General features: G+C 41.2%; 1 protein-coding gene across 2 annotated transcripts in view; it reads left to right on the forward strand.

Annotated features, from left to right (window-relative positions):
- The window catches only part of AGBL1 (AGBL carboxypeptidase 1), a 696,557-nt gene that overhangs the window by 97,182 nt on the left and 571,399 nt on the right, over positions 1–27,976 (forward strand). For both annotated transcript variants that reach the window (XM_047086819.1, XM_047086820.1), the window contains exons 7-14: positions 855–1,020; positions 1,950–2,017; positions 7,526–7,642; positions 8,741–9,321; positions 10,842–10,925; positions 11,159–11,245; positions 14,325–14,473; positions 15,949–16,036. In XM_047086819.1, coding sequence (XP_046942775.1) covers positions 855–1,020; positions 1,950–2,017; positions 7,526–7,642; positions 8,741–9,321; positions 10,842–10,925; positions 11,159–11,245; positions 14,325–14,473; positions 15,949–16,036 — 1,340 coding nt within the window. The remainder of the gene's footprint in view (positions 1–854; positions 1,021–1,949; positions 2,018–7,525; positions 7,643–8,740; positions 9,322–10,841; positions 10,926–11,158; positions 11,246–14,324; positions 14,474–15,948; positions 16,037–27,976) is intronic.

Genomic DNA, 27,976 nt, shown 5'->3' on the forward strand with positions numbered 1-27,976 from the left:
CATGGCTACTGCTATGACTTATTGGCTCTAGACTTTACTTGGAACCCCTTAGGAATATCAAATTGGAGGCTCACACTTGTCAACTTTCCGTACTAAGTCAGTAGACAAAGCATTTACCAAGAGCCTGAAGAAAATGGCATGTTTTTGCCAAAGAGTTCCCGAACTACTCCCAACACTCTCTCTCAATTTAGTAAACTTGTTTTTGCATTTTTCAAAGTGTCTGAAAAGAAGGGTCTTGTCATGTTCCATCAGCATCAAAATGTTCCATCTGCAAACCCAATTTTCCTTTGCTTTGGGTAGGTACCAAGAGATCAACACTGTGGGCTCTGAGAACAGGCATGTTATTTAATTTAGGTACTTGGGATTCACTTAGCCTTTTTTTTTTCTGATTTCATATTTTAGCTTTTCCTTTATAGTTTTCTATTCAGATAAAGACTGAAGGAGAAAAGTAAGACTTCCATCAATTTGGCTACTCATTCTCTAATTTAGCCAATAATTCACAATGACACTCAGATGGTTGAGAAGATGCTCATCTCCTCTCCCCCTGGCTACCCTGGACAATGCTTCCCTTAGACACAGCATCCCTTGAAAGACTTTTTAAGTCTATTTTCAGACTAAATTCCTTCCAGTAACATATGAGCTGTGAAAAAGAAATAAAAATGCAGATTATACCCTAGACCAAAGCCGATTCTACTTAGACAAAATGCTACATTTGAATGTTCAAGTCAGGCATTCTACAGTAAGGATGTTTACTGTCCATCGGGGCCATGTGTCGTTCACTGCCCAAAATACTGACAGGATAAGGGAACCCTGTATAAGGTGTCGGCGTCTGATACAGTCTCCTCTTCGTTCAGAACTGCCTGGATGACAGAAGTTTGGAACCCATCGTCTCCGTCGTAGTTCAGATCCTGAGACAGTGCTACCCAAAGAGCCCACTTCCCTTGGTCACAGCCACCAGTGCCTACGCCTTCCCAGTCCCTGGGAGCATCCCTTCCGAACCTCCGTGTGTTCTAACTGAAGGTAATGTCAGTGGGTAATGATGAGCTTTCTGACGTGTTTGGCATGTTGGAAATATTTCAGAGGGATGTGGATGAAAGTAGAATCAGTTCTTTTAGAGCCCAACTGTAAATGTCCATAATCTAAGTAAAGAAATGTATAAAAAAGCAAGCTTTTCATATACAGAATGAACAAATACTAAAGTCACTTATTTTGTTCCTAATTGTTAACTGTTGCCACTTTGCCTGGTGGCTATTGAGTGCCTGTACAGTCATTTCAGCTAATTAAAAAAAAAAAAAACATACATATTCACAATTTCACAATTGAGTCTCTTGACTGTACTGACTGGTTCTGGAATGCATTTGCCTTAAGGATGAACTTGGAATAAAACTTGTGCTATTTACAAAATAGCTAGTCCATTAAATGTCTGAATGTGTGATTATTCAATCTCCGTGAAGATTCCACTGCCACTGCCCTCCTTTCATGGAACAGATTTTCCATTGGCATCATCTTGCTACAACAGCACTGGATGCTTTCTGTGGCCTTTGTTGTAAATAAGTACCTTCTTATCAAAATTAGGGAGTCAGTGAAGGTGCTCAGTTATAGCAAATTTTGCCTATATGTGATCTGTAAACGTTGGCAATGCTGTTTGCATAACTTCGTGTAAACTGTGGGGGGTGGGGGGACACCAGAATAGTATTTGGATGCCATTTTATTCTGCAGTCATTTTGCATTCAATGTGGGGCAATTTAGACTTCATGCTATAGTGCTCCATGTGTCTGTGTGTATACGAGTTGCATGTACTAATAAGTATTAGAGTGTGTTGGGATATTGTGCTCTTCATAATGAGCCCCTTGTTTATAACAAAGGGAGTACTAGCCATTGTGTGGTGGGAATCCAAATCCAAGGCATAAGGGAAGCCTCATCTGTTTGATCTCTTTTTCTCCACCCAGAGGATTTTGAAGATGACGCTGATGAAGAAGTGGATAAAGATTCAGATTCTGAAGAGGTGAAAGACCAAGTAGGTGCACCAGCCCTCACTTTTAGTGATCTCCATGTTCACATCTTCCGAGGGAGATATCACTATGTCCAGCTGAGACCAGTGTAAAATTTTTTAAGTGTATTTATTTATTTTGAGAGAGACGGTGTGAGTGGGGGAGGGAGGGACGGAGGGAGAGAGAGAAACATGCACAGAGCACAGAGCCCAATGTGGGGCCTGAGCCCAAGAAACTGTGAGATCATGACCTGAGCCAAACCGAGAGTCAGACGCTTAACTGACTGAGCCACCCAGATGCCCCGAGACCAGTATACATTTTAAGGACTCACTTCTGTACTTCCACTCCAGTGCCTGGCCTACAGTGATTGCTCAGTAAATGACGACTGTGCTTGTTGATTTTCATCCCGGTGGGTCCCATACAAAATCTCATTGTAAAGTCAGAGGCTGTCCATTAACAAGGCGGTAATATTCCGTCCGGATGAGCTTTAGATAGACCCTTAGTGCTTCGGGTTCGTATATGTAATTCGTGTGAGTGACATTCAGGGAACGAGACCATGGAAGATTTTCCTAGGAAACTTCTTCTGGTAGATCTCCCCTATTGCCACAAGTCACTCTTCGTAGGTACCCACTCTGCTGAGGACCACTGTGTTGTACACTTCCATTTACCTTGGAGTCTATGTGAAGTGCTCACTTGAGTTGCATAATGTACACCTTGGCTAGCAGGGGAGTGGTGCCCTTTGGTCTTTATCCCCAAAAGACCCATGATATACAGCAGAGGTTAGCAAACTTTCTGTAAAAGATCAGGCTGTAATTGGTTTAGGCTTTGTGGATATGCAGCCTCTATCACAACTACTCAACTTTGCTGTTATAGCACAAAAGCAACTATAGAAAATATGTAAATGGCAGGGCATGGCTGTGTTCCAGTGAAACATCTATTGACAAGAAACAGGCAATGGGACATAGTTTCCTGACTGCATTTCTAGAAAAGGGTGTCTACGCTTTAGCACTCTTGTCCTTTTGACAGGATAATTCTTTGTTGTGGGGGATTATCTTACATAGTAGGATGTTTCGTAGTGTCCTGGCTTCTACCCACTAGATGCCAGTAGCACTTACCCCTCGGTTTCCCCCTCCTCCCCAAGTCATGAGCCAAGAATGTCACTAGGAATTGCCAAGTGTCCTTTAGGAGACAATATCACTCTAGAATAGTGATAACTTATCTATGAGTTATGATTCTGTTTCCATTTCTTTTGGCAGACATGGACTTGACAAACCCCTTCAAATTATAGTTCCTTAATTTTGTCATCTGTAAAATAAGAATGAGAAGTAAATGTTACTTTTTATAATGTTTGTGGAGGTGAAACCTGAATTTAAAAAATCTACCACCAATTTATTTACCTATCTACCATGCATCCAACCATCCATCCATCCATCCATCCATCCATCTCCCTTTTCCTTCCCTCCCTTTCTTTTTTCTTCCTTACCCTCTTACCTACCTATCTAGAGAAAAAGAGACTTTTGAGTTCTCTATCATAAGATGGTAGCAGCCAACTCAGAGGGACTATCTGTCTGCCCTCTCAGTCTCTAGGTTAAGACTGCTATTGACCTTCCAGTGTTCTCAGGGTTTTGTTGATAAATGGAATCATTTCTGAAGTCATCAGTAGTAAATTGAATCTTTGCTGTGGCTTGGCAGTAGTGGCCTATTGAGTGCTCACTGTATTATTTGAATAATACTGTGCTGCAGTGATCATTCATCAATGCCACTTTCTCCTACCCTCTTACTTGCCCTTTGATGACTGAATGTCTGATGCCGAGTGTCAATCGCCTCTTGTATCTGATGTGGAAAGACCAGCTGTATGCCAGTGCCTAACTTCATACAGCATGGGACAGAGAGCATTCAGATAGTCTCTTTTCCCCCCACACTGCAGGTGATAGTGGGTTGGGTGGAATGAAACCAAAACAAATAAACACATCCATCTGGGAGAAAAGCTCAAGACAAATGGGTGAGGGCCTGGAAACTATTTATCAAAAGCCTTCGAGCCAAGGGGAAGATGAGAAGTCAGTGTGTGAGCATGAATTGTAGAGAAATGGGGCACCTCAGAATCAGGGCTTGATTCTGGGGTGTTGCCAGAGTAAAGGAACTAATGCTCCAGCAAACTGATTTTCCCTGGTGAACTCAGGAGCATTTGCTGCAAGGAATGTGGGCAAGAAGCCAGGAGTATTTGTTTCTGGTCATAGATCCAACCCAGTCCTTTAACTGATGGCCTTTTCATTTGAAAATAAAATTGGGATCAGATATTTATAAAGGATGATTAAAAGGAAATTTTATCTTAAAGTGTCTTGAGAATGGAAAGTTGGGTGCTGTTCTTTGAAAACTTTCAAAGTCAGCATAAGAAAAGAGAAACAAGTAGAGACCAGATGTTGGTCATGTTTTGTCGTTGTTGTTGTTTTCCTTCACAAATACAACTGTTAGATTTGGACAAACACTGAAGAAGAGGATAAACAGACTGCATTCAAGCTCTCCTCTCCTTTGCTCTGTCTTTCCTTCCTTTTTAGTTTTTTTTTTTTCCTTGGATATGATCCATGTGTGAGGCAGCAGGCTGGTTCCTAGGGATGGTAATATGATACAAAAGCAAACAAGACATTGATTTTTATCTTCAAAGAGTACATAGTCTAGTGAACTTGGAGATTGTCCCTACCAGAGTTCAAATCACCATCTTGGAAGGGGTGGTAAACTCAAGTGTAAGGCTGGGGAAAGTCACTAATATCTGAAAGTTTCAGTCTGAGGAAGAAGGGCCAGAAAGCATTACCTGGATTAGATGGGCACCAGAATTCTAAATGACAAAGCCTTTCTGGGTTGCTGTAAAGACACAGAAGCAGGCCCATCCCTGAATAAATATAAATTGTATGTATAAGAAATACAGAAGAGAGGAGAACACCTGAGTGGCTGGAGATTCAGAAACTGAGATACAAACCTTTGGGGACCAGATATGGTCTGTGTTACAACTTTGCTGTTATACTGAGAAACCGACCATAGACAATATATTAAAAAATGGGTGTGACTGTGTTACAATAAAACTTTATTTACAAAAACAGACAGTGGGTTATAGTTAGCCAACTCTTGCTCTAAAGCTAAGTAGGTCACATAGCCACATGTAGAATGCATTAGGTTGCAGCTCATGGGATACACAATACTCCTCACTCTAGACACACCAACCTTACTTGCTGGTGGGGAAACCCTTCCCAGTAGTCTACCAGATTGCATTTCTTTTTTCAAAATTTATTTTTTGTTTAATTTACATCCAAATTAGTTAGCATATGGTGTAACAATGATTTCAGGAGTAAATTCCTTAATGCCCCTTACCCATTTAGACCATCCCCCCATACACACAACCCCTTCAGCAACCCTCAGTTTGTTCTCCATGTTTATGAGTCTCTTATGCTTTGTCCCACTCCCTGTTTTTATATTATTTTTGCTTCCCTTCCCTTATGTTCATCTGTTTTGTATCTTAAATTCCTCATATGAATAAAGTCATATGATACTTGTCTTTCTCTGACTGACTAATTTCACTTAGCGTAATACCCTCCAGTTCCATCCATGTAGTTGTAATGGCAAGATTTCCTTCTTTTTAATTGCTGGGTAATACTCCATCGCATGCATATATATATATATATATATATATATATATATATATATGTATATGTATATGTATATATATACATACATACATATACCACATCTTCTTTACCCATTCATCTGTCGATGGACATAGGGGCTCTTTCCATACTTTGGCTATTGTCGATAGCGCTGCTATAAACATGGGGGTGCGTGTGCCCCTTCAAAACAGCACATACCAGATTGAGTTTCTACTGATACCACCCTGGGGCATGGCTGAGGCTGCACAGAAGAGGATGCAGGCAAGCAGGAACTGATAGATAAAGCTGGAAAGGACAAGAATAGTGGGATCTTCATTACCGGGCTGAGGAATTTGGGCCTGGTGTGCACTGTATCTGAAAATACCATGAAATCAACATCATGAGGTCTATTTTTTTTTTTTTAATTTAAAGTTTGGAGGAGGGGCACCTGGGTGGCTCAGTCTGTTAAGAGTCCAATTCTTGATTTTGGCTCAGGTCATGATCTCATGGTTGTGAGAGTGAGCCCCATGTTGGGTTCTACAGTGAGTGTAGAGCCTGCTTGGGGTTCTCTCTCTCTCCCTCCCCTGCTCACACACACACTCTGTCTCTCTCAAAATAAATAAATAAACATTAAAAAATGAAGTTTGGGGGAAAATTCCAGAAGATGGACAGAATATTGCATTTTCTCTCCCTCCCCCCAACCCTGGATCAGTAATATAAACATTTATTGTGTTTATTTATTTGATTTAAAGAAGAATAATCCAGGCTATCAGAGCTGCCAGGTTTTTCCTTAATTAACCAAATATTCTCCTAATACATAGGGTAGGTTTCTCTTCCCTATCTTATTAGGGAAACTTGGTTCAGGAGAGACATGGAAAGATGAGGAGACTGGACTGGTTGATTCCTGGTGTCCTTTCTCTGTAAGACTTTATAGCCTTTGGAAAATACAGACGATTTGGGAGGAGAGTCACCATACCATTAAACTATTATGAAATGATGATCTAGAAATAAAAATGAAGGATCTAGGATTATTCAGCCCAGTGAAGGAAAGACTGGTGGTGGTCAGGTAGATGTAAATGTACAACAGGGTAAGGTGAAGCAGGAGGTGACAAACCCCTCTCTGGGTCTGGAAGGCCCTGCCTAGTGCCTCTTTCTCCAGTGTTGACACCTACAATCTTCCTCCTATTCTCTGTGCTCCAACCACCTTCTTTCTGAAAGGCAATGTCAGCTGTTCCTTCTGCTGGTAATTTCTTCCCCAAGGCTTTGTACAGTTGGCTCTTCTAGCTAAAATGTCACCTCCTCAGTGAGGTGCTCTCAGATCACCCAGTCTAAACTGCTTCCCACCGATCCCCTTTGCATGGCATTTACCACCGTTGGAAGTTACGTTCTTCATTTGTTTGCTGTCTTTGTTCTCTCACTCGAAGGCAGATTCCATGGGAACATTGACTTTTGTCTGTTCCATTATCACTAACTCTTCAGTACCTACAGTGGTACCTGCTCATAGTAGGTGCTCATTAAACAGTTTTGAATGACACAGATGATGGAAGAACAGGTACAGTGATTACAATTATGTTGATGGTGGTGGCGAGATACAAAATTCTTTTATATTGTGCTTTACTGTTTACAGGGTTCATCTCATTTTATATAAATTAGTTATTCATGGTAAGGGCTGACAAATCCTGAGATGGATGCTTAGAAAAGTTGTGTACCTTCTTTCTTTTCATTGAAAAAATACCACCCACCATCTTAGATTCTCCTTCTCATAGGCTAGCACTATAATTTGGAGGCAAGGAAACCATGTCCCAAGATTTTGAAAGATCACATGTGTAGCTTGTCTCGATGCTTCTCAGGGTGGCTGTCTTGACTTTCACATATATATTTTTGGATATTCCTTTGTAGGATGATGATTTGGAAACAGATGTGAACAAGCTGAGTTCCAAACCTGGTCTTGACCGACCCGAGGAGGAACTGATGCAGTACGAGGCAATGTGTCTTGAGCTCTCCTGCAGCTTCGAGGTAGGACATATGCCGTGGGTCTGCTCCACAGTGATGCATGATGGGTTTTTTGCAGAACCTGGGAGGCCTAGCAGGAGATCTCCAGATGGAAAGCATTGTTCATCATTAGCAATCTGCTTCTGAGGTCTTTCTGAGAAAGAAGCAGAAATCCAAGCAAAATGTGAAAAAGTTAGCTGGGCTGGATGCATGCAAGTCTCCTGCAGTCTGACCCCTGGAACCTAGGATGAAAGAAGTGTGGGGGTACACATCGCTGCCTATGATCCGCCGTGGGGTTGGGGCAGGGCAAACTGACTTGCCCTCACGTTCTAAAAACACAAGTGAAAATTCTTGGTGATTTAGTTGTTGCCCTACAAAGAGGGTAAGTTGTACTAGATGGCTTTCTGAAGGTGGTTAGTCTGATTCCAGTGTTTTTTGTTAGTAGAAAGAAATTGAGGACCTCACACCTGATGATACAGTGGCTACTTGCTGCTCCTACTGCTATTGCTGTCGTCAAGATTTTAGACCTGCCTTTGGATCTCTGTTATTTTCTTACGACCCATGATATATCATGAATTTGCCCCACCCAAGGGTACCAGCTAAGTCACATGTAGAAGGGAGTCTATATATTCTGTTTTACTTCAGAAAGCTGAAGGACATCAGTAGGTAGAAATTTCAGGGAAGGGAAATTTCATTTTGGTATAAGGAAGACTTTTTTTTAAAAAAAACAATCAGAATGATCCCCAAATGAGAGGCACTGCCTTGGGCTGTAGTGAAAACCCTGTTAATGAGTTTGTTTAACCAGGCTGTGACTTTTTGGGGGTGTTGCAAAGGGCATTTGTGTGATGGATAGAATTGTGCTAGACCCACCCAATGCTCCTTCCAAACATGAGTTTCTATGATTCTACCATTTATTTGACTGTTGAAGCTTAGCCTTTTCTTGTTTGACCTTGAAAAAAGCTTCCCAATTCATAGGATTTATGCTAAAACAACAACAACAACAACAACAAAACAACAAGATTTACACTTAACTCTGTGCTCAGGGAGTGAGGATTGGGGTCAAATTGTATTTTCTACCAGGAAGGTAACACTGACATATTCTTTTCCATTTTAAACCCGAAGGAACTCGAGTCTCAATCTGGAGATGATTTGAAGTTCGAAGAGACTCAGTATGCCAATCATCACCACATTCCAACTGTCGCCTCCCCAAAGTGGCATGGTTTGAATAAGGACCAAAGTTCTTGGAAGCAAGGAAGAGAAGACATGGTCCAGACTTCCCTTCTGAGCAAGGTGAAGATGGGGAGGTCCACCATGCATCCAGCCTCCAGAAAAGGACCTGGGATGAACCCATGCCAAAACATGCAATCCAATGGATTTGGGATAGATTCTTCTGGAAAAGAAATCCCTGACATTCAAGCTTCCCTCAAACAGGATGCTTGGGACATAGATGTTATTTCCTGCCCAATGATTAGTGCCTCCTTTTCCAATTCCGCTAGGCCTAGAGAAACTGATGAAGTAATAGATAAGCTTCTGCAGACACATCCCAAGCCTGTCCCCTTCCATGACCCCTGTCTCTATATGGCCAAGGCAAGAAGAACCAGATCTGTGGCCGACTTCAAGACGATGGCATTTCCTGACCTCTGGGGACATCGTCCACCACCCTCTGCCCAGTCGATGTTGGAACGCAAATGTGGAGTCCAAAGGTGATGGCGCTGCTGATTTGGAAACTATATTTTTTCTCTTCTTTAATATTTTTATAGGCAGAGTGTTTGGTACAGATAGTTCAACTGTCTGTAGGAAAGTGAGAATCAGTCAGGAGCATGTTAAAATCCTTTGGGAAGCTCTTGCCAAACACAGAAGCTTGCCTCCCTACTGGACATTTCAGAAGTAAGCATGGGGTAGTGGCAGGCATGTGTTGCCAGAAATGAATTCCTTCGATGACTCCAATGTAACCCCTTACCCCATAACCATTGCAGACCATGATGGGGAAAGATAACCCAGTTTTTTCAAATACTGGGATCAGTCCCCAGGAAGGTTCTCAGAAAAAACAAATGTGGATTAATTGGGGTATATTTTTTTTAATTCACTACAAATTGGTGTCTGATCTCATTGATGAAAGGAGGTGGTGTGCCCCTATCTCACAGTCCCAACCTTAAAAACCTGACTTGGGTTAGAATAGTTCTGCATCACTGAGGATTGTAAGGAAAAACCACATTCTCCAGGGAAGAAACTTTGGGTGATGGCTTATTCCCAGAATGTTGGAAAGGAAGCTTTGCCTTTGGATAAGCAGAGTGAGATTAGAACAAAAATTGATAAACCAAGGAAAATTATTTTCCCTGGGGAAAAAAATCCAACGACATTGATTATGCATGCACTAAGTCAATGAAGCTGAGTGTGCATACCAGAAAGTTTCATTAACTTGTTTTCCATTTCATCAGCAAATTGATGGTGGATCCCAAGAGCTGCTCGCACTTGGGTTCCTGCTGATGTCTCTGACTTTACCCCCTGCACGTTATCTCTCAAGCTCAAGTTCCTGAGAGACGCACCACAGAGGCTGGCCCAATAACACCTCCCCCTTTGACAGAACATCTTCCCCTTGAGTCCAGGCCTCATGCCTATCTCCCCTCACCTTCCCACTGCACCCAGAATACCTGGATTGGAAATTCAAGGAGGGAATCTGAAAGTTCCTTTGGGCTTCCTTCTGTCCTCTTACTTAAACCTCCTGAATATGGGTGTTTCTCATAAAACTGACCTTAGTTTTCTAGAGCTGACAGAACCCAAGGAGTAGAAATGACTCAAGAGTTCAAAGGCTTACTGAATCCTCCCAGGCCTTGAGGGTACTAACAGTCAACAATCCTAAAGTCTCCCTCAAAGTTGTCTCACTACAAAGGACCCTCTGATACCATCAGAAACCTTCAGAGCCCATTAGTTCAAATGCCCTTGAAAAAATTCTTCAAGTCCTGAATCCTCCAACTAAAATCTGCTTCCTACATTCCTACTGCTCAATGTAGTTTCATTTTTTTTTTTTTTTTTTTGATACACAAGAAAAGGAAGGACAGGCAGTGCTTTTTCCACTCTTTCAGCCCCATGTTGGGGCATTATTAAATTTTTCTTTCATAATTCTCTGATGACTCCCAAAACCCTTCCCAGATGACTGTAGGATAAATGAGGTAAGGAGTGAGGGCCAACCAACACTTAAAATGTTTCCAATTTTCCTTTCCAGGATCAAGATATTTGAGGATGTCCGGAGGCTCATCCAGCCAACTGATATTATAAATAAAGTCGTCTTCAGTTTAGATGAGCCTTGGTAGGTGGTCTTGAGCGTCAGTGGAATGTGGAGGGTGGGGGTGGAGTGTGGAATATCCTCTTGATGACATGAGAATAAGAGTGTTTTATGTTAGTAATCCATCCCTTCTACTAAAAACATGATGAAAATTTATGTTGAAGATCTGTAAGAAAAACCTTATCTCTAAGAAATGTCAGGCTATGCCCAAGAATAGCAGTAACGCATGTGTTCACATGTTTCCTATTTCATTACAGGCCTTTGCAAGACACTGCTTCCGATTGCTTGCGGTTCTACTCCAAGTTTGAGTCAGGAAATCTCCGCAAAGCCATCCAAGTGCGTGAGTAAGTAAGGAAACCCACAAAGGTAGCTGCTGGCAGCTTAAGAGAACGGGTTGTGTCTCTCGTCCCTACTCTCAGTACAGCGGCCTCACACTGGTAGTGTGAAATCAGCCATGGTGGGAGTGTTTATACCCTGAGGACTGGCAAACACTACAAGTGAAAGTTTTCCTGGGAGTCTGTTGTTAAACATTTACCAGCGCACCACTAGGGGGCTCACTAGCCAATGTCATAGCAAGGTGGAGACTAGAGGTGAAAATTGCCAATACACCTATGTTCAAGATCATGGCTCCATACTTGGGCGTGGGAGTCCTTTGAATGGGATGTTTGTACTTAGGCTGATGCCAGGGCTAGTTCTGTTGACTCGGAAATGTACATGGGCTCCCCTAGTCCTGTACCTTTTCATGTCTGTTGTTCCTACAGCTGTGTACATAGGTGGCAAGAACATTGGGCTCCCCATGGAGAGGTTCACTATCCTTAGTTCAAGGGCATATTTAGTGCCATGCCTCTTTGCCAGAAACTCTCAATGAGCTCTTGTTAATAGACAAGTATTTCAGGGGCACCTGGGTGGTTCAGTGGGTTGAGTGTCCGATTTCGGCTCAGGTAGGATCTCATGGTTTGTGAGTTTGTGCCCTGTATTGGGCTTGCTCCTGTCAGTGCGGAGCCCGCATCAGATCCCGTATCCTCTTCTCTTTGCTCCTCCTCTGCTCATGCTCTCTTGCAAAAATAAACATTAAAAAAAAAAAAAAAAGGAAAAGTATTTCACAGGCAAGGAAAGCCTAGGGCTGCACAAACTAAAAGAGGGGGGAAACAAAACATAGATTTCCAGTGCAGAAGAGACTGCTATGTTATAATTCTTTCCTCTACACCAGTGTGAACTATATTTGTCATTGCCAGAATCAGGATATACAATCCATCTTCTGTGTGTAAACTCCTGAAAACAACAGTTAGAACAGTTAAGGGGGTGGTCGTCACAGACTCTGGGATCAGACTGCCAGGGGCAGCCTCACCCCTTTCCAACCAGGAGACTTTGAGCAATTACCTAACCAACTCCATGCCTTTCTTTCCTGACCCAGAAAATGGGGACAGTAATAGCACCCACATTATAGCGATGTGTTTGAGACTTAACTAAAAACACATCAAGCTCTTAGAATAGTACCTGGCACATGGTAAGCCCTCAGTCAGCATTAGCTTATCTTCAGAGATGGGTATTCACCATAGCTAGAGCATAGAACTTAGTATAGTCTGGCCTGTTTTGTATCTATCTGAGGGTATGTATATATATATATATGTATTTTATATATATAATTTATTTTATTTTTAGAAAGGGAAAGAGAGCAGGGAAGAGGCAGAGAGAGAGGGGGAGAGAGAATCCCAAGCAGGCTCCACACTGTCAGTGCAGAGCCCAATGGGGAGCTCGAACCCATGAACCATGAGATCATGACCTGAGCTGAAGTCAGACACTTAACAAGCTGAGTCACCCAGGCACCCCTACCTGAGGAGTCTTTTTGAAGTTTTTCTGTTTTTTGGGGGGAGGCAAGCGGTGATCCTTTTTTGTTTGTTTTGTGCATGAACTGTTTTAAGGAAGCCCAACATATAAGACAAATATAAGTTGAGCTACTTTGGCTGAAGAAGAGAAAGGCAATTATGTTGAGATTCCTTCTCCACCTTCTCTTTTCATTACCAGCTCAGCTTCTAACTTCTTGCTATAGTGCCAGCTTTTATTACTCCTTTTCTCTATATGTCATATTTAAGGGATCCAGGAGAGAAAACCTAATCCGGGGTCTCATAGTGGTACAGTGGTCAGTCCATGATGTGCCTGTGTTGCTGATCTTTCTCTCCATATACCATATATCTGCCTTTGGCTGGAGTGTGGAATCCTACACTGATTAGTTTTGGTCAGGGTAACAGAGTCAAATGACAGAAAACAAACCTACTTCTAGGCAAGGACTTTTTATGACCAGTTTTTGGAAAGGACTGTGGGCATAGCAGACAATTTGAGGGTCACCATCTTTCCAAATTTGTCCTCATGAATGTCACTCAGTGGATTATGCTTCATTCATTGTATGGCGGGCTGGATGGTTTGGTTCGATTGAGATGCTTAGAAGGACAGCATGGGCAGTGGACCTGTATCAGATAGCCCTACTTTTATGCATTCTGCAAAGCCCCACCCCTCCACAAATCTCACTGCAAATGCCAGGGGTCAGGGCTCCAGAGCAGCAGAGTATGAACAGATCAGGGCAAAAATATTACCCCTTCTAGAAGAGAAACTCAAAGAACATGCCAAGGGGATGGAGTGATACTATTTTGGAAAATGAACTATACCGGTAAGAATGCTGAAGTCCAAGCTGCATTGTTAATTTTGTTGCTAAAACGCAAAAAAAATGATTCCCCTTGCAGATTGTGACTGAGAGGGGCCACACAAGAGACTCCTGGGGGTACTGGAAATGGCCTGTATCTTGATCTGGGTAATTGTCAAACAGGAGTGTCCAGATGAATTTGTTTAAATTCACTGATTCTTACACTTAAAACTTGTGCTCTTCACTGCATGTAAGTTAAATCAGTTAAAAAGAGACAAAATGAACATACAACTCCTGCCTTCTTAGTCTAATTCACGTTTGTTGCTTTGCTGGGGGTTTACATCAACTCTCCGCTTGATCTTTAAGAACAGCACTGCGAATTTAGACACTATTTCCATTTTCCATATGAGGAGACTGAGGCTCAAAAGTAATGTGTAGCATCAAATAATAATGACATATCCAACCAGATGTGATTGAATTTTCTCTGGGGTATCATGCACTTGAATTTTTTCCTACTGGAGAGAAAATCCATTACAGTTTAATAAAAAGATATGCTACAGTTGCATAATTGATTCTCTTAATACCACGAGCCTGCTCTCCTCTCCCCAAATTTCTATAGCCAGTGTGTCCGATATTGTGAGGTAAGTATGATCGTTGTAACTTACTGGCCAGCTGAGATCCTGGGTCTTAGATCTGTCATCTAGAATCTGACGTTTGTAGGCTCTTCAGTGTTGGAAGTTACCTCAAAGACTCTTAGCCCTCCAATCTTGCTTCTGACTTTGCAGGCTGGAGTATGACTTGTTGGTCAACGCTGATGTGAATAGCAGCCAACATCAACAGTGGTTCTACTTCAAGGTGAGCGGCATGAGAGCTGCTGTTCCATACCGCTTCAACGTCATCAACTGTGAGAAGCCCAACAGCCAGTTTAATTACGGTATGAGCTCTTGGGGAACAGAGGTCTTCTGGCTAACACCAGGAATGATGCCCCTCTGGTTGTTTGGATTATTACTGGAAGCTCTGTTTGGGTTCCCAAAGGGTTTGAAGTTGGGCTGAATGTTTTGGTCCTAGACGTGGCAAGGTGGTGGCCATCTTATGGCAAATAGCCACCATGGAAGGCAGTCTGGAAGTTCCATTCTGCTGTGGCATGTTAACGCCATACACAACATTCCACCCCTTCCTGACTGCCTTGCCCCACCTTGAACTTTTTGAGGCCCTTGAGCACTGTCATTTATTCCTTCTCTCCATCGCCTAAATCCTACAGTAGCAAATATACTGACCTATTTGCCCCAGACAGGAAAACAGCGCAATCCAATTGGACAACGCTGATTTAAACTCCAAGAAAACATGGGGAAAGTTCAAATTCTACTGAATACCTGTGGCCATTTTGGAGGAGAGATTTAAGGGACAAATTGACTAGCAGCCCACATTTATTTTGAACATTTCCAGGAATGGAAAATTATGCGTGTTAGTGCTAGGTCATATCCTAATTTATTGAGTGGCTTTGAGTAAGGAATAAATGTTCCCATACCTCTATGTCTGCACACAGGTTACCGCCTCTATTTTGTACTGACTAAATAGACTCTTTTAAATAGAAAGAGAAAATATGAACCTCAACTCTTGCATTTGCTCTGTATGGTTGCTGTAACAAATTGTCACAAACTTGGTGGCTTAAAACAAGACGGATTTACTCTCTTACAATTCCAGAGTCCGGAAGTCCAAAGTCAGTTTCACTGGGCTACAGTCAAGGTGCCAGAAAGGCCATTCTCCCTCTGGAGCATCTTGGGGATTTTCTTTTTTCTTTTTTTCCCCCCAGCTTTTTTTTTTTAATTTATTTATTTTTGAGAGACAGAGAGAGATAGAGCACAAGTGGGGGAGGGGTAGAGAGAGAAGGAGACACAGAATCCAAAGCAGGCTCCAGGCTCTGAGCTGTCGGCACAGAGCCTGACGCGGGGCTCGAACCCACAAACCGTGAGATCATAACCTGAGCTGAAGTCAGACGCTCAACTGACTGAGCCACCCAGGCACCCCTCCCCCCAGCTTTTGGAGCTAAGTTCCTCATATCCCTTGGCTTATGGCTCCTTGTTCCACCTTTAAAGCTGATAGCATAGCCTCTCCCAGTCTCTTTCTGCCTGCTTCAATCACATGGCTTTTCCTGGGCAGTCGAACTTCCCTCTCCCTCCCTCTTATGAGGACATAAATGATTGCATTTAGGGCCCACCAGGATAATCTCCCCATCTCAAGATCTTTAATTTAATCACATCTATGAAATCCCTTTTGCCATCCAAGGTACCATTCATGGGTTCCAGGGGTTAGGATCTGGCTATCTTGGAGGGCCATGTTTCAGAGGACCACAACCCTCTTTCCGTTCCCTCTTTCCCCAGCGATTAATCCTGCCTTTGTTCCATGCAGGAATGCAGCCAACTCTGTATTCTGTGAAGGAGGCTCTTCTTGGCAGACCCACCTGGATACGGATGGGCTATGAAATCTGCTATTACAAGTAAGTCACAGTGTTGCTAGCTTCCTTTCCTCTGCTCTTTCATTCTTCCTCAATTTCCTGCTCTTCACGTTGATCTTATAAACCTCAGCCGTCTCTGCTTGTCTGCTGCACTTGTCTCTGTTCCGATGGCAAATGCCCTTCAGAAGCGCAGGCATGTTAAATGGCACCGGCAGTGGAACCCAAGAAATCATTTTTTTAATGTTTATTTATTTCTTTTTGAGAGAGAGAGAGTGTGTGAGCAGGGAAGGAGCAGAGAAAGGGAGACAGAGAATCCCAAGCAGGCTCTGCGCTGTCAGCACAAAGCTCAATGTGGGGCTTGAACTGATGAAGGGTGAGATCATGACCTGAGCTGAAACCAAGAGTCAGATACTTAACTGACTGAGCCACCCAGGCACCCCAAGAAATCTTTTGATTTTCAGAAAACTCACCTGTCCTCACTTAGACAAATTGAAACTCTTAGACCTTGTTGTTGTACATTAGAACTTGTACATACTCAACCTGTGGTTAGTACATCAAGCTTCAGTACCTTGACCTCTTTCCACGTATCCCGGTGAACAAAAATTCTGAGATGTTCTGGCCTGTTCTTACTCAGCCAGTGCTTCAGTTTTCTGAAGTAGATGGGAGTGGGTCTGTGACAGATATACCTAAGGGACTACTCCTCCACAGCAAGACGATGTTTTGGAAAAAACAAAAGAGGGAGCATTTCCAGAATTCATCTTCAACCCTTGATCAGTAGCCAGGTTCATCAATTTATTCTGCAAGGTTGTAATGAAATCTAAATTATCCATATCTGTTGATAAAAGAAATGGATTCCCAAGCCATGAATTGCTCATTTGTGCATTTTCTTTTGATGGAAAGTAAAATACAAATTCATAAGATAAAAGAAGGAGAGGAATTGTTAGGACAGGCAGGAAATAGGTAATTAATTATTAGCTCACTGCTAGCTTCTTGTAAAAACTGATAGGCTAGCACTTGTTTTCTTAGATAAAGCAAGTTGTAGCTCTTTCTGATATTATAAGAGTATTATCAGACATTCTGGAGTTTAGTATTGTTATTAATAATCAAAAAGAAAGAGATTGTATCCTCTCATGCCTTTTGGCGTTTGAGACTGAGGACAGGGGCACTGATAGGAAAGGTCAGGAATTGTGTTGCTCCATCAGACACAAAGGCAAAAATCACCATAGAGATAAGTCCAGTCTACAAAATACAGAACTGGGCTGACTTACATTTGTAATAAAAGAGTTGGCCATCTTCAACCCTTGATGTATTAGGATATGGACCTGGGTGATATTTTCATTATATTCTTTAGAATAACAGCAAAATGTTATAGTTTCGTTGGTATTCCATTCACCTATATGGCAATTACTCCCTGGCCTACATATCTAGCAACTGTCCGGATCTGTATATGTTCCAAGGAGGTTTAGACTAAAATTCATCTCCAGTTGGTAGAAGCCAACAGCTGCAGGGAGAAACAGTGGAAACCTAAATTTGAACCTTGGTGTGTCCTGTGAAAATAGTAACGCTAAATACACATGAGAGATCCGGCTTGCCACCTGCTTGGATCTGGAGCTTAGTTAAGAGATTGGACAAACACAACATTCAGTATTCTCTCCCAGTGGAGAAGAACTCTCCCCAGAGGCTGCTTCTCTGGGAGGTGGGGAATAAAGAGCAGGCTTGTGGGGACTGAGCACTGAGCATCTGCCAGAGAGAGAGGGAGGAAGAAGCCACACATGCAAAAGCTCAGCCTTGGCCTAAAGGAAAGCCAACATTAATGTTAATAGCTGTTAGTTAGATTCATTAACAAGACAATTGTTATGTGATTAAAGAGCAACAGAGGGGTACCATGAAAACCATGAATGTGTAATGTAATTCATTTTTCATATTGCAGTCATGAATACAACAGAGATGAATGGATAAGATTGCTACATTGTAACATAGTTTGTTTTACAATTATTCACCACATTATGTTAACATATTTCCAATAATGGGATTTAATGACAGGATAGATGTGTGTGTCTCTATTCAGCCACAACTCAGGACACCTCTCCCTATTGTAGAATGCCTTGGATTATGTAACATGTTTCTCCCTTTTTACCCATCAATGTCTTTGAGTTGATCTGCTCTCAATGATGTGTTTGCATCACCCCTGCCTTTATTCTCTATGGTGTATTACTTTGAGAGAACGTTACCTCCTTATTTCTCCATGTTTCCAAAATGTCATCAGAAACTCAGAAGTTCTATTTCTTTTTTTTTTAAGTTTATTTATTTATTTTGAGAGAGACAGAAAGACAGAGAGAGTGAGCAGGGGAGGGGCAGAGAGAAGGAGAGACAGAAACCCAAGCAGGCTCTACACTGTCAGCACAAAGCTTGAAGCAGGATTCTAACTCATGAACCGTGAGATCATGACCTGAGCTGAGATCAAGAGTCAGCTACTTAACTGCCTGAGCCATCCAGGCACCCCAGAAGTTCTGTTTCTATTATGCTATTAAGTTCCTAGATTTAGTACGATGTCCTAAAGGGGGTCCTAGGGTGCTTATTATACCTGAGTACATATGTGGAAGGGTAGAGGAGAAACAGACACTTGAAAGGAATAAGATACTCATTTCCTTCACAAAGTGACAAAAACAGTGATCAGTGAAGAATATGGGCTGACAGCCTTGTGGGTCTGGTTGTCATCAGTTTGAAAGTGATCTCCTGCTTGTTTTGATAAGATATAGTCATGCATGTACTTGTAATATAAATCTGTTCCTAAATTATTTTAATCACTTATGCATGTATTACTATACTAATATATTATATATGTTGGAAGACATGCAAAGAGTTAAAATCGTAAATGATGAAAAAAAGATGGAACAAATAATAACTGCAAAGGTTTACCTAGTTGTTATATCTTTATTCTTTTTTTAAAAGTTTTTTAGTTTATTTATTTTGGAGATAGAGAGCGGAGGCGCACGTGCAAGTGGGTGGTGGGGGGAGGCAGAGAGGAAGAGAGAAAGAGTCCCAAGCAGGCTCTGAGCTGTCAGTGCAGAGCCCAATGTGGGGTTCAGAACCCACAAACTGTGAGATCACAACCTGAGCTGAAACCAAGAGTCAGGTGCTTAACTGAGCCACCCAGATGCCCCTCTAGTTGTTGTATCTTTTTAAAAAAAAATGTATCTGTCATTTTTTAGAATTTACATCCAAATTAGTTAGTATATAGTGCAACAATGATTTCAGGAGTAGATTCCTTAGTGCCCTTTACCCATTTAGCCCATCCACCCTCCCACAACCCTTCCAGTAACCCTCAGTTTGTTCTCCATGTTTATGAATCTCTTCTGTTTTGTCCCCCTCCCTTTTTTTATATTGTTTTTGTTCCCTTATTTTTCTTCCCTTCCTTTGTTCTTATATTTGTTCCCTTCCCTTATTTTCATCTGTTTTGTCTCTTTAAGTCCTCATATGAGTGAAGTCATGATTTTTGTCTTTCTCTGACTAATTTCACTTAGCATAATGCCCTCCAGTTCCATCCACGTGCTTGCAAATGGCAAGATTTCATTCTTTTTGGTTGCCGAGTAATACTCCATTTTGTGTGTGTGTGTGTGTGTGTGTGTGTGTGTGTGTGTGTGTGTATACCACATTTTTTTGATCCATTCATCCATCGATGGACATTTGGGCTCTTTCCATACTTTGGCTATTGTTGATAGTGCTGCTATAAACACTGGGGTGCATGACCCTTTGAAACAGCACACCTGTATCCCGTGGATAAATGCCTAGTAGTGCAATTTGTGGGTCGTAGGGTAGTTCTATTTTCAGTTTTTTGAGGAACCTCTATACTGTTTTCCAGAGTGGCTACACCAGCATTGCCACCAACAATGCAAAAGAGATCCTCTTTCTCCGCATCCTTGCCAACATCTGCTGTTGCCTGAGTTGTTAATGTTAGCCATTCTGACAGGTGTAAAGTGATATCTCATTGTGGTTTTGATTTGTATTTCCCTGGTGATGAGTGATGTTGAGCATTTTTTCATGTGTCGGTTGGCCATCTGGATGTCTTCCTTGGAGAAGTGTCTATTCATGTCTTTTGCCCATTTCTTCACTGGATTGTTTTTTGGGTGTTGAGTTTGATAAGTTCTTTATAGATTTTGGATACTAATCCTTTATCTGATATGTCATCTGCAAATATCTTCTCCCATTCTGTCGGTTGCCTTTTAGTTTTGCTGATTGTTTCCTTCGCTGTGCAGAAGCTTTTTATTTTGATGAGGTCCCAGTAGTTCATTTTTGCTTTTGTTTCCCTTGCCTCTGAAGACATGTTGAGTAAGAAGTTGCTGCGGGCAAGATCAGAGAGGTTTTGCCTGCTTTCTCCTCGAGGATTTTGATGCCTTTCTGTCTTACATTGAGGTCTTTCATCCATTTTGAGTTTATTTTTGTGTATGGTGTAAGAAAGTGGTCCAGGTTCATTCTACTGCATGTCACTGCCCAGTTTTCCCAGCACCACTTGTTGAACAGACTGTCTTTATTCCATTAGACATTCTTTCCTGCTTTGTCAAAGATTAGTTGGCCATACATTTGTGGGTCCATTTCTGGGTTCTGTATTCTGTTCCATTGATCTCAGTGTCTGTTCTTGTGCCTGTACCATACTGTCTTGATGATTACAGCTTTGTAGTATAGCTTGAAGTCTGGGATTGTGATGCCTCCAGCTTTGGTTTTCTTTTTCAAGATCTCTTTGGCTATTTGGGGCCTTTTCCGGTTCCATACAAATTTTAGGATTATTTGTTCTAGCTCTGTGAAGAATGCTGGTGTTACTTTGATAGGAATCGCATTGAATATGTAGATAGCTTTGGGTAGTATTGACATTTTAACAATGTTTGTTCTTCCTATCCAAGAGCATGGAATATTTTTCCATTTTTTTGTGTCTTCTTCAATTTCTTTCATAACTTTTCTATAGTTTTCAGTGTATAGATTTTTCACCTCTTTGGTTAGATTTATTCCTAGGTATTTTATGGTTTTTTGTGCAACTGTAAATGGGATTGATTCCTTAATTTCTCTTTCTGTCGCTTCATTGTTGGTGCAACAATGGGAATGCAACTGATTTCTGTGCGTTAATTTTATATCCTGCAACTTTGCTGAATTCATGAATCAATTCTAGCAGTTTTTTGGTGGAATCCTTTGGGTTTTCCCTATAAAGTATCATGTCATCTGCAAAGAGTGAAAGTTTGACCTCCTCCTGGCTGATTTGGATGCCTTTTATTTCTTTGTGTTGTCTGATTGCAGAGGCTAAGACTTCCAATACTATGTTGAATAACAGTGGCAAGAGTGGATATCTCTGTCTTATTCCTGACCTTAGGGGGAATGCTGTCAGTTTTTCCCCATTGAGGATGATATTAGCGTTGGGTCGTTCATATATGGCTTTTATGACCTCGAGGTATGCTCCTTCTATCCCTACTTTCTTGAGTGTTTTTATCAAGGAAGGATGCTGTATTTTGTCAAGTGCTTTCTCTGCATCTATTGAGAAGATCATATGGTTCTTGTCCTTTCTTTTATTGATGTGATGCATCACGTTCATTGTTTTGTGGATATTGAACCAGCCCTGCATCCCAGGTATAAATCCCACTTGGTCGTGGTGAATAATTTTTTTAATGTATAGTTGGATCTGGTTGGCTAATGTCTTGTTGAGGATTTTTGAATCCATGTTCGGGGCGCCTGGGTGGCGCAGTCGGTTAAGCGTCCGACTTCAGCCAGGTCACGATCTCGTGGTCCATGAGTTCGAGCCCCGCATCAGGCTCTGGGCTGATGGCTCAGAGCCTGGAGCCTGTTTCTGGTTCTGTGTCTCCCTCTCTCTCTGCCCCTCCCCCGTTCATGCTCTGTCTCTCTCTGTCCCAAAAATAAATAAACGTTGAATCCATGTTCATCAGGGAAATTGGTCTAGAGTTCTCCTTTTTAGTGGAGTCTCTGTCTGGTTTTGGAATCAAGGTAATGCTGGCTTCATAGAAAGAGTTTGGAAGTTTTCCTTCCATTTCTTGGGAGAGTTTTGATTACTAATTCGATTTCCTTACTGGTTATGGGTCTGTTCAAATTTTCTATTGCTTCCTGTTTCAGTTTTGGTAGTGTATATGTTTCTAGGAATTTGTCCATTTCTTCCAGATTTCCCATTTTATTGCCATATTATTGTTTGTATTTCTGCTGTGTTGGTTGTGATTTTATTTATTTGGGTCCTTTCCTTTTTCTTTTTGATCAAACTGCCTAGTGATTTATCAATTTTGTTAATTCTTTCAAAGAACCAGCCTCTGGTTTCATTGATCTGTTCTACTTTTTCTGTTTGTTTGTTTTGATAGCATTAATTTCCAGTCTAATCTTTATTATTTCCTGTCTTCTGCCGGTTTGGGGTTTTATTTGCTGTTCTTTTTCCAGCTCTTTAAGGAATAAGGTTAGGTTGTGTATCTGAGACCTTTCTTCCTTCTTTAGCAAGGCCTGGATTGCTATATACTTTCCTTTTATGACCACCTTTGCTGCATCCCAGAGGTTTTGGGTTGTGGTGTTATTATATTCATTGGCTTCCACATATGTTTTAATTTCCTCTTTAACTGCTTAGTTAGCCTATTCATTCTTTAGTAGGATGTTCTTCAGTCTCCAAGTATTTGTTAACTTTCCAAATTTTTTCTTGTGGTTGATTTCGAGTTTCATAGTGTTGTGGACTGAAAATATGCATGTTATGATCTTAGTCTTTTTGTACTTGCTGAGGGCTGATTTGTGTCACAGTATGTGGTCTATTCTGGAGATCGTTCCATGTGCACTGGAGAAGAATGTATATTCTGCTGCTTTAGGATGAAATGTTCTGAATATATCTGTTAATTCTATCTGGTCCAGTGTGTCAGTCATAGCCATTGTTTCTTTGTTGATTTTTCTATTAGATGATCTGTCCATTGCTGTGAGTGGGGTGTTGAAATCTCCTACTATTATTATCAAGGAGTTTCTTTATGTTTGTGATTGATTTATATATTTGGGTTCCTGCACATTTGGTGCATAAATGTTTACAATTGTTAGGTTTTCTTGGTGGATAGACCCCTTAATTATGATATAATGCCCTTCTGTATCTCTTGTTACAGTCTTTATTTTAAAGTTTAGATTGTCTGATATAACTATGGCTACTCTGGCTTTCTTTTGTTGACCATTAGCATGATAGATGGTTCTCCATCCCCTTACTTTCAATCTGAAGGTGTGTTTAGGTCTAAAGTGGGTCTTTTGCAAACAGCATATAGATGGATCTTGTTTTCTTATCCATTCTGTTACCCTATGTCTTTTAATTGGAGCATTGAGTCCATTGACGTTCAGAGTGAGTACTGAAAGATAGGAATTTATTGCCATTATGTTGCTTGTAGAGTTGGAGTTTCTGGTGGTATTCTCTGGTCCTTTCTAGTCTTTGTTGCTTTTGGTCTTTATTTGTTGGTTTGGGTTTCTTCTTTTTTTTTTTTTTCATCTTTTCTCCCCTCAGAGAGTCCCCCTTAAAATTTCTTGCAGGGCTGGTTAAGTAGTCACAGACTCCTGTATTTTTTGTTTGTCTGGGAAACTTTTTATCTCTCTTTCTATTTTGAGTGACAGCCTTGCTGGATAAAGAATTCTTGGCTACATATTTTTCTGATTCAGCGCATTTAATATATCCTGCCACTCCTTTCTGGCCTTCCACGTTTCTGTGGTAGGTCTGCTGCAAACCTTATCTGTCTTCCCTTGTAGGTTAGGGACTTTTTTCCCCTTGCTGCTTTCATGATTCTCTCCTTGCCTGAGTATTTTGTGAAGTTGACTATGATGTGCCTTGTTGATGGATGTGGTTTTTTTTTTTTTTTTTGAGTCTAATGGGGGTCCTCTGTGCTTCCCAGATTTTGATGTCTGTGTCTTTCCCCAGGTTAGGAATGTTTTCCACTATGATTTGCTCACATAACCCTTCTACCCCTATTTCTCTCTCTTCCTCTTCTGGGACCCCTATGATTCTGTTGTTGTTCCTTTTTAATGTGTCACCTATTTCTCTAATTCTTAAATCGTGCTCTTTTGCCTTAATCTCCCTCTTTTTTTCTGCTTCGTTATTCTCTATAAGTTTGTCTTCTACATCGCTGATTCTCTGTTTTGCCTCATCCATCCTTGCTGCCGCTGCATCCATCTGTGATTGCAGCTCAGTTATAGCATTTTTAATTCCATTCTTGCTATTTTTTGCTTCTTTTATCTCTGCAGAAAGGGATTCTAATCTGTTTTCGACTCCAGCTAGTATTCTTATTATTGTGATTCTAAATTCTGGTTCAGACATCTCGCTTGTATCTGTGTTGGTTAAATCTTTGGCTGTCGTTCATTTGTGCTTTTTCTTTTGGGGTGAATTCCTTCGTTTTGTCATTTTGAAGGGAGAAAAGGAATTAATAAGGTAGACAAATTGAAATTAAAAAATTAAAATTAAAAAAATATTAAAATTAAAAATTACACACACACACAAATTGAATAGATGATGCTAGATCCTAGGTGTGTTTTGGTCTGGGTGTTGAAAGTGGTTTGAAAGATTAGAGAAAAAAAATAGGGGGGGGAGAAAAAAAAAGGAAATCGTTTGAGAATTTGAAAAAATGCATACACTGAAGTAGCCTAAAATTAGATGATGGGGGTAAAATAGAATTTGAAAAAATATACACAAAAGTGAAGAATATAGTAGAAAAAAATTAAAGAAAAATATTGGTAGTAAAAATTAAAAATAAATATGAGTTTGTCTTTTTTTGCATTCAAGAAAAAAGAAAAGAAATGAAAAAGAAAAAGATAAAAAAAGAAAGAAAAAAAAGGAAACCATTTGAGAATTTGGAAAAATGTATTCACTGAAGTAGACTAAAATGAGATGATGAGGGTAAAATAGAATTTGAAGAAATATACACAAAAGTAAAGACTATAGTATAAAAAATTAAAAATATTTTAATAAAAATTAAAAAATATGAATTTTTTATTTTTCTGTATTTAAGAAAAAAGAAATGAAAAAGAGAAAAAAGATAAAAAAGAAAAAAAGAAAAAAGCAATCGTTTGAAAATTTGAAAAAAGTGAATACACTGTAGTAGACTAAAAATGATGCAAGTAAAATAGAATTTGAAAAAAATTACATAAAAGGAAAAAATATAGTAATAAAAATTAATAAAAATGTTTTTAATAGGAATTGAATGTAAAAATGAAGTTTTTCTCTTCATTCAAGAAAAAGAAAAACAAAAAAGAGAAAAGAAAGGAAAAAAACAGAAATTATTTAAAAATTTGAAAAGTTGAATACACTGAAGTAGACTAAAACAAAGTGATAGAAGTAAAATAGAATGTGAAAAAATTTACACAAAAGTAAAAAATATAGTAACAAAAATTAGAGAAAAATATTTTTAATAAAAGTTGAAAATAAAAATGAATTTTTTCTCTTTCTGTATTCAAGAAAAGAATTGTAAAAGAGAAAAAGAAAATAGTAAAAAAAAGAAAGAAAATTGAGTAGGTGAACTTGCTAACAGATTGAAGTAGGACTGAAATTGCTTCATTTTCCCCTAGAAGTCAGTGTATGTAGCTCTTTATGGTCCATAAACTAAGCCGGCGGTGAGACTTGTGTTCTTCAAGAGTGAAGTCGGCCAGGTTGGGCGGGGCTCAGTGTAACAGCTCCGCTCTCCACTAGATGGCGCTGCTAGCCTACTGGGGCGGAGTGTTGCCGCGCTCTTAGGTGCGTGTGCGTATGCGTATGCACATGCGCTGGAGAGGTGAAAATGCCTCCACCCAGCCACCTGGTCTGTTCTCCTGGGTCAGCAATCGCGCACTTCTCTGTCTTCAGCTTTTGTCCACTCCCTGCTTTTTCCCTCTCCGTGACCAGGCCCCAGGTCGTACCTCTCTCCTGAGTTTTGTCTCAGATGGGGCATGTTTTCCCCGGCCCCTTACTTCCGAAGGACTGCGGCTTTGAGCCGTTCCGCCCCTCTGCGGGAGGGCCTCACCGAGCAATGGCCGAATGTCGGCTGCACCCAGGAACGCCTGCCGGACCCTGCTGCTGCCAGTGCCCCGAAACTGCGGCCAGGTGCCAGCCCGCCCCAGAAAAATTTCTCGAGATAGTGTAGCAGCACCGTCTCAGGGATTATGGAAAATCACAACACACATCTGGCACCAGGCTCTACCCTTAATGACCTTGTTCCAGCACCAGCGAATGTGGCCGTTTTCTGGGGTCTGCTGGGACCGGGTGGCTTCAACAGTCTCTACCGAGTGCCCTTCCAGCAGTGGAACCGCTTTTCCCCGTGTGGCCCGAGAACCTCCCGGACCCCACTCTACTCCTGGGGATTCACCCTTCCCACCAGAGCACCGCCAGGTATCGAGCTGCAGAGTTGCAGCCTTTGCGTTCCCCTTGTTTACAGTCTTAATGGAATTAAAACCCTCTCATTTCTTCTTTCTTTCTCCCTTTTTAGTTTAGTCCCTGCGGCTGTTTCCAATTTTCCACCTTCTCTCCAGCTGCTTTTGGGGAGGGATGCTTTTCCCAAATTCTCCCCCCGCTCCCCAGTCTCCATCCTCCCCTGAAAAAGCGGTTCCCTACCCTTCACGGCTTCTTGCTCCCCAAACTCACCTCTCCGTGCCACATACCTGCTGAATTCTGTGCTTCCTGTTGTGCAGATTGTTGTGTTAATCCTCCAATCCATTTTCTAGGTGTGTAGGATGGTTCAGTATTGGTCTGGCCGTATTTCATGGACGCGAGACACACAACTTCCATGCTGTTCCGCCGTCTTGGCTCCTCCCTAGTTGTTGTATGTTTATGCTATTGATAACTCAAGGTATATTATACCCTTAGGGTTTACCATGAAAAATACTGTTATCAGTAGCCCTTGGTGTAATTTTAAAAAGATTTTGAATAATTCCCCAGATGTCTTATCTTGTTTTTACACAAATAAGAATCTTTGAGAAAGAGCTAGTGTGAAAAGTACGAGGTACTGGCCATGTCCATTCTCTCGTATTTTGGGCCCTTGGTGCTTAAAATTTAATATTGCTATCAATCTGTGGCTTCTAAGCAGAATTAAAAAAACCCTGATAGTCTGTATTGTGAGGTTTAGTTTAATTTAGGTAATATAATCTATAAATCTAAGGTAGGCTTTTGCAAACTTCACTACGTTGCCAGAAGTTAAAAGTCAAAGAACGAGGGAAGTGTGGAACTCTTCCCATACAGCTATCCTGACACATGAAACTGTAGGTGTAAGATATAATGTGGTGTGCATATTCCAGCCCTGGAAAACAAGAATGGATAAGATTGCTCTACTGAAATTGGTTTTATAACTGTTCATCCCATGAAGTTGACTTGGACGCCATAAGGACAGTAGTGTCTGTCACTGTATTCAACCTCAGACGACTGAGTTTCTTTCTTAGTATCTGGATCATAATACACTGAAGGAAAAATTCTAATATTTTCTCCTATGCACAGTTGACTAATTTGCTCCCCACCGCAGAATACCCTCTCCTCCTCTATCTCATCCCCTTCTCCCACCCACCTTGCAGACCAGTAGGCCAGAAAATAAAAGGGATTCTTGGTGAGGGGCGGGGGCAGGGCATAAAAGGGCAGCCTCCTTTTTCCATGCCTTCCATAAAAGTAAGCAAGGACGGTTTCCGTTTCTGCTTTATTTACTTCCCTGCGGCCTGCTTCTCCCTCTAATGTACACAGCCTCACACCTTTTCGAATTCTTTCCCAGCTTAGGTCTAAAGTAATTTTGGTGCCGAAGGGCAGAGGGAGGGAAGCGGCGTGCTCTGAGTGGCCGTGTAATACACAACAGCTGATCTCTTCTGACATTTATCTCCGCTCTTGAGAGGAGATGGAACAGCTCACTCATGAAGATGAATGTCATACAGGGACTCTGCCATTGTGCATCCTTCCGAGGGATCTCAGGAAGGAGACTTGGCATTGAAGGGAATATTAGTAAAGCTGCGGACACGGGGAAGCTGGTGGCATGGCCGCTCTGCCTT

This window comes from Lynx rufus, unplaced genomic scaffold (genome assembly GCF_022079265.1).
Source record: "Lynx rufus isolate CCGP_SWC_20201006 ecotype Redwood Valley unplaced genomic scaffold, mLynRuf1.p SCAF_21, whole genome shotgun sequence".
Taxonomy (NCBI): Eukaryota; Metazoa; Chordata; class Mammalia; order Carnivora; family Felidae; genus Lynx; species Lynx rufus.